This window comes from Rosa rugosa, chromosome 2, assembly GCF_958449725.1.
Source record: "Rosa rugosa chromosome 2, drRosRugo1.1, whole genome shotgun sequence".
NCBI lineage: Eukaryota > Viridiplantae > Streptophyta > Magnoliopsida > Rosales > Rosaceae > Rosa > Rosa rugosa.
Genome location: NC_084821.1, coordinates 5,169,727 through 5,179,649, shown reverse-complemented (window position 1 = coordinate 5,179,649; position 9,923 = coordinate 5,169,727). Strand labels below are relative to the sequence as shown.

The 9,923-nt window shown below is 38.5% G+C and overlaps 1 protein-coding gene across 1 annotated transcript; it reads left to right on the top strand.

Annotated features, from left to right (window-relative positions):
* The first annotated feature begins 403 nt into the window (after positions 1 to 403).
* Positions 404 to 5,937, top strand: LOC133733197 (uncharacterized). Its single transcript, XM_062160826.1, has 12 exons — positions 404 to 1,227; positions 1,676 to 1,878; positions 1,971 to 2,168; positions 2,295 to 2,366; positions 2,752 to 2,847; positions 3,209 to 3,288; positions 3,494 to 3,569; positions 3,873 to 4,083; positions 4,261 to 4,457; positions 4,701 to 4,806; positions 4,950 to 5,039; positions 5,143 to 5,937. The coding sequence occupies exons 1-12, from the start codon at positions 714 to 716 to the stop codon at positions 5,883 to 5,885; spliced, it is 2,586 nt and encodes an 861-aa protein (XP_062016810.1). The 5' UTR covers positions 404 to 713; the 3' UTR covers positions 5,886 to 5,937.
* Positions 5,938 to 9,923: the final 3,986 nt, after the last annotated feature.

The following is a 9,923-nucleotide window of genomic DNA, read 5'->3' as shown; positions in this document are numbered from 1 at the left end:
AACACCTATCGACATACACTAGCCACCCAAAAAAAAAAAAAAAAGACAAATTTCAGTTAAAAGAGGAGCGAAAACAAAGAGCGATGTCACCGCGCTTTGTCTCTTCCTTCTCATCATCTTCCTTCAACCACGAAATCTCTGTTGGTCAGCTCCCTCAAAAGATGACGTATACGGATTCTCACATATCTTTCTGTCTCTGTGATCTCCATATAGATGCAGTAAATAACTTCAAACAAAATTGTGGATAAATTCTAGTTTACACGATAAACCATACTTAACTGATTTCGGATAAGTTGCTATCTTTGATTTTAGCTTATCCCATTCTCTGTGCTTTTATGTAGGTATGCATGTATATATATAAGCCCTCACTCTCACTCTCACATGTGCTTCTACTTTTAACTTATTCATAGTCTTTCATTTTTCTCTTATACTCGTTTCAGTTCAATTCTTGTGGGTTTTGTAGTGCTTTTCTCCCTAGTTCACTGTACTTGGACGTCACTTCACTGTCTTCTGGGTTTTGCTCAGACACATTGAACTCAAATTAAGTTGATGTCTTTTCGAGTGTCAAGAGATTACGCTTTCTGGGTTTTTGTTAAAGTTGAATAATTGATTGTTGGGAGTTGGATTTGAACAATATTTGGCTATAAAGTTGTTGTCTTTGTACTTGTTTTGCCTGTTTTCAATCACATTTGGGAATTTGGAGTATTTTTTTTATGGAAATGAAGGGTTTTGGGTTTATTAATATGTCATCTGTGTTTGTGATTTTTCTGGTATGTGTATGTGGATGTGGTTTGGCTGAGGCTAGGGAGTGTACAAACGCTGTTTATGCTTCCAAAAACGAAACTTTGAAGAATATGGTGCTCTCACACTATCACTTGACACCAAGTGATGATTCTGCTCGGTTGAAGTTGCACCCAAGAAAGATGTTGAGGGAGGAAGATGGATATGAGTGGTCAGTGATGTACCGGAAGATGAAAACCTCCGGTGGTGGTCCTGGGGCCCCTGGAGGTCTTCTCAAGGAAGTGTCATTGCATGATGTGAGGTTGGATCCAACTTCACAACATGGGAAGGCACAGCAAACAAATCTAGAGTACCTGTTGATGTTGGATTCGGATAATTTACTTTGGAACTTTCGAAAGACAGCTGGTTTAGAAACCCCTGGGGAACCATATGATGCTACAAGTTCGTGGGAGGCGTCAACTAGTGAACTGCGGGGTCATTTTGTAGGTTAGTCATACTTGCTAACTCATTGTTTTGTTTTCTCCGTTAACATTATTTGCATGGCTCATTACAGCTTTTCTGTAATTTTCATTTCATTACATGTTAATTGGTCTTCTTCATTGACCTTGTGTTCTCATACTCTGATTGTGATTTTATTAGAGCTGCTTTCAATTTTGTGTCAAGCTTCATTAGATTCCATATGTTGTATACAATTTAAGAAAGGGAGCTACGTACTTCTGAGTACGTCCACTTTACTTTGGAGAATGGTGGTTTTTTTTTTTTTTTTTTTTTGGGATTATTATGGAGAGAATGAATAATATGCAACAGACTCTCATAATGATACCATCAAAGATAAAATGGTTATGTGCCTTTTGGATTATTAAATTTCCATTTTTAGTTTCTGAAAATCATATTGTATAGTGTATACCAAGGAACTTGCTTTTGTATCTTGAAGGGCATTATTTGAGTGCTTCAGCAATGATGTGGGCCAGCACTCATAATGATACTCTCAAAGAGAAGATGTCCGGGATTGTGTCGAGTCTTTCTCTTTGTCAGAAGGAAATTGGCAGTGGATATCTTTCGGCTTTTCCAACTGAGGAATTTGATCGCGTTGAAGCTCATACACCTGTCTGGGTTCCTTATTATACCATTCACAAGGTAGAATCTAATGGTTTGTTTCACTAGAGTAAATACTTCAGTTTGATTCAGAGAGTCATATGTTTAGATTTTCAACTTGTCTACTTTGACAGATCTTGGCAGGCCTGTTGGATCAGTATACACTTGCTGGTAGTGATCAAGCTTTTAGTATGATGAAATGGATGGTTGAGTACTTTTACAAACGTGTTCAGAATGTGATATCGAAGTACAGTATAGCAAAACATTATCTGTCACTCGATGCAGAACCCGGTGGCATGAATGACATTCTTTATAAATTATATGCTATCACGGTAAGTAATTACGATCAAGCACCTTTTCTCGAATTCAGATATTTTGTTAAGTAATTGCTGTTAAGTACTTCTAATATGTGAATGTTGGGTGGTGACATCATCAACCTTTCATGTTGCTATGCTCAGGGAGATACAAAGCATTTATTGTTGGCTCATCTTTTTGACAAACCCTGCTTTCTAGGATTGTTGTCGGTGCAGGTAACCGTAGTTTTCTATTCAATATCTCTAGGTAGCCCTAAGATACTTTAAATATTTTGTATTACTTTAGTAAGCAGAGAGCAAACACCATAAGGAATTCAGTATTTGCACCAAAGAGAAACTAATAAGGCTCCCAAGTCCTGACAAAATTATATAATAATACAAAGAATCTAAGTGGTAAAGTTCTTACATGTAATTCATCTATATTTAACTTGGAAATACTTTTGGGACTTTTGGCGAATGATTATGATCTGAAAAAGTGGGAAGAACATTCACTGGTTCTGGCTTTTTCTGTCTCTTTCTATATCTAGGACAATTAAATTTTTAGTTTATCTGAAACTTATATCTTGTAATGCCTCTCATCAAGTAGCTTTTATACTTGTAGGCTGATGACATATCTTATTTTCACGCTAACACGCATATTGCAATTGTCATTGGTGCTCAAAAGCGCTATGAAGTCACTGGTGATCCACTTTATAAGGTAAATGCGCGCTTTTAATAAATTGTGGAGTATGTAAATTACAGTTCTCAACAAATAACTGATCGAGTACCAATGTACTGTTTATGTTTGTGCTTGCAAATTGGCTCCCCTTGCATTCATGTGTGTTTGTAGGGATGTTATACTTCTCTTTTGGATATTACATTGCACTTGCGTTTCTTCGTCTTTAAACTACCATCATGTCTCTTGACCGAGAAAAAAAAAAAAAGGAACAAAAATAACTTTCTCTTGTCTATTCGTATATCAGTAACACATGCCATTAGTAGTCTATTATTTCTCTGAAGGTTCAGGTTATTAGGGAAGACTTTAATGCTAACACTTCTCAAAAATCTGAAATTCTCAGGAAATGGGGATTTTCTTTATGGACATTGTTAACTCTTCTCACAGCTATGCAACAGGAGGGACATCAGTCGGCGAGCATTGGTACTAGAATTCAGCAAATTAAAGTTTCGATATCAGTTTATTCATCATAAGCTCTTCCTTGTGCTTAAATCTCCAATGCTAACCTGAGGACAAGCAGTTAGAAAGTCTAGATGCATCCTTTTATCGAGTTATGCTTGTTTCTTTCAGACTAGGTTCTTATTCCAGAATTGCTCTGATTTATTTGCTTTCCTCAAACTGTGAGCAGGCAGGAACCTAAAAGATTGGGGACCTATCTACGATCAGACAATGAGGAATCGTGCTCAACTTATAGCATGCTGAAGGTATGCTTTTTGCAATTATCAATTAAAGAAACACCTTGGCTGGTGATAATTTTTTTTTTAAATCAGTTATCTATTCTTGCTACAAAGAAAGACCCTGGCTGTGGTCTGCGTTCCCCCTACTAATGCAGAGGCTTCTGTGATACATTACAAGATATCTTCTGTCGGATTTTAGTTTATTGTTGAAAGACGAACAATTCTGGGAGGAAAAATTTGTGCATTCTCCATTCACTTCATAATTATCAAGTTATTTATCATAACTCACCACTGCTTCTTCAACTTTGGCAATTCGCAATCATCTTGTAGGTCTCTCGCAACCTGTTTAGATGGACCAAAGAAACTGCGTATGCGGATTATTATGAGCGAGCTCTAACAAATGGTGTTCTAGGTATCCAAAGAGGAACTGAGCCTGGAGTTATGATCTACTTCCTCCCACTAGGCCGTGGACAGTCCAAGTCCGTGAGTTATTTTGGTTGGGGATCACCATTTGGCCATTTCTGGTGCTGCTATGGTACTGGTATGAGATCGACTGTCCCTTCTAACATTTTCTTTTAGGGATTTCAGATTCCACCAACTTGCTTGAAAAGTTTCATGATTTTTACATCCTCCTCATATGCTTGCTTGTTTCCATTGCTGCCTCGTTGGTACTGCCTAATAAATCTCATTACTGTATTACTTCTCGATGCTTTTGTAGGGATTGAATCATTCTCAAAGTTAGGAGATTCCATATATTTTGAAGAGGAAGGGGAAACTCCTGGTCTTTACATTATCCAGTATATATCAAGCTTGCTTGATTGGAAATCTGGGCAAGTCGTACTTAATCAGACAGTTGGTAACATCAATTCCTGGGATCCTTACCTTAGAATCACGTTAACATTTTCTTCCACGAAGGTACAAATCATATTGACTATGGCTTCAACATTAACAATCTCGTATGGTTCATATCTTCGACTGTTGGAATTCATCATTTGAACACACAATTATCATGCACAGATCTGTTATACTTTATATTGGTTTAATTCTATCCTCATTTACATGCGTGTGCTTGATTTTGGTGGCTTGTCCCATAACAAAAACCAAATCTCATGTGTTTATTTGCAAAACATGCTTCTTATGTTTGACTAAATGATTCAGGGGACAGGCAAATCATCTACCGTGAACTTGCGAATGCCAATTTGGACAGATTCAGATGGTGCAAAGGCAGCATTGAATGGTCGAAATCTGCATCCATCAGCTCCAGGTATGAGATAATATCATAATATCATATTATTTTTTTCAATTTCTAATTCACTCCACCAGGGCTCATTATTATTGAATGGTTCATTTGAAACTTTCAGGTGCAGAATATAGACATAATTGATTTTATCTGTTTGTGGGATGCAGGTAGTTTTCTACCAATCCCAAATAAATGGAGCCATGGTGACACAGTAACTCTTGAACTACCCATTAGTCTGAGAACAGAACCTATTAAAGGTACACTTGATAGAATCCATTCCTATACAAAAGTATGTTGTTGCAGCAAAAGATTTTGTCATAAATGATGTAGAACTGACTATGTGCTTTTGAATAAACTCAGATGACCGGGCAGAGTATGCTTCAGTCCAAGCAATTCTTTATGGTCCAGTTCTACTTGCGGCTCATACCAGTGGTAACTGGGACATCCAAACTAAGTCAACTAATCTTTCAGACTGGATAACTCCACTCCCTTTTTCGCACAATAATTATTTGGTTTCTTTCTCCCAAGAGTTCGAAAACTCAAATTTTGCCTTGGCCAATTTAAACCAGTCGATCGAACTAGACAACTTTCCGGATGTAGGCACTGTTGCTGCTGTTCATGCCACTTTCAGACTCATTTTAGATGATTTATCAACAAAAGATTTCAAAGCACAAGATGCTATTGGAAAATCAGTCATGCTAGAACTGTTTGATCTTCCTGGGAAGGTTCTTGGGCATCAAAAGAAAGACAAGAACCTTGTGATAGCAGATTCTTCAAGTAGCAAGGAGAACATAGTTTTTCGCTTGGTTCCAGGTTTGGATGGAAAGTCTGCCTCGGTCTCCTTGGAGTCAGAAAGTGACAAGGGTTGCTTTGTGTATAGCTCGGAGTTGGAGGTTAAAGCAGCCTTGAAGCTCGGTTGCAGTTCAAAATCGTCAAACGATGGATTCAAACAGGCAGCCAGCTTTGTAATGAAGAGTGGCATAAGTCAGTATCATCCTATCAGCTTTGTTGCCCAAGGGAAGCATCGGAATTTTCTTCTACAACCATTGTCAAGCTTCATGGATGAAACTTATACCGTCTATCTCAACATTACAACAGTTTAAGTTACTGAATTAAATGTTTATCTCTAGTAAAAAGTGCTCATAATTAAGCACCGTAGCGAAATCCAATAATGTAGTGTGTTTTTCTTTCTTTCTGAATTTAAACGCTGTTTTCTCAGTTTTTTATTTTATTTCTCGGATATTATTAAACATACTCTTTAGTCTTGAAAACATAAAATCAATAGGAAAATGGCAAAAATATAAATTGCCTATACTATTTACTTTTTTTTGGCTATTATTAAACATACTCTTTAATCCAAACAACGGAATATTTTTACTAAACTATCATATAGCAGAGAGTTCAGAGTGACAAAAGCAGTCGAGCATGCTTCTGATCTTTTATCTCTCGCAAGGTAACCCAGGAAAATCAATATTAATATATCCTTGTCTTTAATTATATATGAATGAGCTAAGAATTTATATCAAAATCATAATGTACTGACTTCTGTTGGAAAATTTATCACTAGGTATCAAATGGCTGAAGAAACTGAAGCACTGTTGTTCTGGTAAAGTTTCAGACTGCAGTGTATCTTCAATGATAACTTGGAAAACAAAGTGACAGAATTTTATCCACTTTATTGATGCAGGAGCATCTACTGATGCAACGTGCAGGCCTAAGAGAAGTGTTAAAATCCCACCTTATCTTAATGATTATGTTAGAAAGTAGTGCAGGATATTTTTATTTTATTGTTTTGATTCATAGCAGATTTTGTCTTTAATTGCTGATAGAAGTAGTATCTTTGGATATCTTTTGTTTTCATTAGTTTCCCTTCAAGTAGAACGCTGGTTCTATTTAACCCAATGTTTTCAAATGCGAAAGCGAAGGCGAAGGCGACTTGTTAAAGCCTCGCGAGGCGAGTGCCTCAAGGCGTTGAGGCGATCGCCTTTCCCGAAAATATTATAATAATACATTATAATTATAGACAATATAAGAAAATATTTAAGTTAAAACAAAGGAAGAAATCCACAAAAATAATATATTTTCAAATATTCAAGTGTATCTGCAATTATCATGGTACTACTAGCAATATAAGTTCTATCAGTTCTATTGCTGATGTATAAAAATGTCTATATTGGTTACAACAAACTTTAGTAAATTAATTCCAAATGACCTTGCTGGCTGAATAATACAGAATGATTATTAAATAGAAAGAAAAGGAGGTAAAATGAGGTTATAAAAGACGTCGTTTTGTTGCTTTAATTAATTGCCAAAGACGACGTCGTATAAAGGAGGTCGTTTAAAGCAATATACTTGAGCAATTAACTCAAACCCACGTCGTTTTGATGCAAAAGATGAAAGAAAAAAAAAAGGGACCCACGACTTCACCTTCTTCCTTGCGCCCAGGCCGCATCACAGCTCGCCTTCTGCAAAAACAAGCGCCCCATCGCTTTTTCGTACGCTTTTCCAGTAGCGCGTCTTAGTTTGGACCGGCAAGGCGATTTACCGTCGCCTCACACCGGAGCGCGCCCCGGGCTCGCCTCGGCATCGCCTTTGAAAACACTGATTTAACCTAGTAATTGTAAGCCCTTGGGGCTCATTGATATATTGAATATTAAAGTGCAGCTTTGGCAGCATATTATAGTTGTTGTTCCTTTGTTTCTGGTGTGGTGTTGTTCCTTTGCTTTAGAGCCGTGCTTTGTGGAGTGTCATCCTCATCAGTTGGTACCAGAGCTCGGTTGGAGGTGGTGGATTCCATGGCTCACAACAGGCGTGGTTGGGGAGGATTCCGAGTGAAGGGTCATGACAATGACAACAACGACATGGAGGAAATCTAAAGGGTTCTTCAACAGCTTATGGATCGAATGGCTCGCATCAAAACTCAAGGTCATAACAGAGGGCGTTTCGACGGGGAGCGGGAGGAAAACCCCTTTCACCGCCGTGCTCCGTTGGGTGAGCCAGGTGAAGAGGGATGCAACAAACCTTTTGACATGAAGGTGGACCTGCCAGAATTTGAAGGGAGGATCCAGCCATATGTGTTTATCAATTGGCTCAATACTGTGGAGCGTGTCTTTGACTATAAAGTAGTTTCTGATGAAGACAAGGTGAAGATGGTTGCAATCAAACTAATAAAAAAATGCCTCTGCGTGGTGGGAACAGCTGAAAGGTCGACGAGAACGCTTGGGAAAACCACAGATCAAGTCCTGGGAAAAGATGAAGAAAGCAATGAGGGAGAAATACTTACCAGACAATTATATTCAAGATAAACTTTCTAAAATTGCATGGCTTGAAGCAAGGCCTGCGATCTGTTGATGACTTTACAGAAGAGTTTGATCTCTTAACCATGAGATGTGCTGTGACTGAAACTGAAGAGCAAACTATTGCACGATACCTCGGAGGGTTAAGGAAAGAAATACATGATGTTCTGGTGCTGCATCCATATTGGTCCTACAATGATGTGTATAAGTTGGCGATTCAGATAGAGAAACAGCAAAGGCCACGCTATAAGCGTCCTGGTGGAGATGATTTAGAGCAAAAAAGGTTTGGGGCCACAAAGATGACAGCAGGTGTAGAGCCTGGAAAGCCAGCAGAAGTACAGAAACATCTATCCCAAGAGAGCCGCACTATTAAGGATGGAGGTAGGAAGAATGTCAAGTGTTTTAAATGCTCTGGACTAGGACATATTGCATTTGAATGTCCTAATCGAAGAATTGTCGGCTTAGTAGAAGAATTTGGCGAGACAAGTGATCAAATGAATGGACCACCTGTGTATGATGACTACAATGAAGAAGTTGATGAAGAAATCACCTGGAGTGACCATGGTGAGTCATTGGTGATCCGAAGAGTGATGAATACAACAAAAGTAGAAGACAGTCCCAATTGGTTGAGGCACAACATCTTTCATACTAAATGCACTTCTAATGGGAAGGTATGTCATGTTATTATTGATGGGGGAAGTTGTGAAAATATAGTGTCACAAGAGATGTTTGATAAACTTAACTTGAAGACAGAGCGAAAGCCAGAATCTTATAAGCTCTCGTGGTTCAAAAAAGGGAATGATGTGGTTGTCAACCAGCGATGTTTAGTGGCATTTTCTATTGGCAACAAGTATCAGGATGTGCAGTGGTGTGATGTGGCTCCAATGGATGCATGTCACTTGTTGTTGGGACGTCCTTGGCAGTTCGATAGAAGAGCAGTGCATGATGGATATAAAAATACTTATAGCTTCGTCAAGGATGATGTAAAAGTAATCTTGGGACCATCAAAGTCTGAGAACAACCCTAAGGCAATCAAAAAGGAGAATAGCAGCTTCCTATCTATGAGCAAATTTCTTGAAGAATCAGAAGAAAGTGGTGGAGAATTATACTTACTAATGGTGAAAGACACAGGTCTAGATAATTGCAATATTCCTTCTGAGTTAACTTCCATTCTACAGGAATTTGGTGATGTTGTTCCGGATGAGTTACCTGCAGGGTTACCCCCTATGAGAGATATCCAACACCATATTGACCTTATCCCAGGTTCTAGCCTGCCCAATAGACCTCACTATCGTATGAGTCCACATGAATATGAGGAGCTGAACAGACAGGTGACAGAATTGCTACAAAAAGGGGTGATCCGTGAGAGTATGAGCCCATGTGCAGTCCCAGCATTGCTCACACCAAAGAAAGATGGGACATGGCGTATGTGTGTCGATAGTAGGGCCATCAATAAAATTACAGTGAAGTACAGATTTCCCATCCCTCGCTTGGATGACATGTTGGATCATTTATCAGGGGGAAAAATATTTTCAAAAATTGATTTGAGGAGCGGCTATCATCAGATAAGGATGCGGCCTGGTGATGAGTGGAAAACAGCCTTCAAAACTCGGGATGGCTTATTTGAATGGTTGGTCATGCCATTCGGTTTAACAAATGCCCCAAGCACATTCATGCGCTTGATGAACCAGGTATTTCGTCCATATATATATCGGAAAATTTGTCGTGGTGTATTTTGATGATATTCTTGTTTATAGCCCCGATGCATCTCAACATATTAACCACTTGAAGAAGGTTTTTGAAGTGCTCAGGGAGCAAAAACTCTATGCCAACTTGAAGAAATGT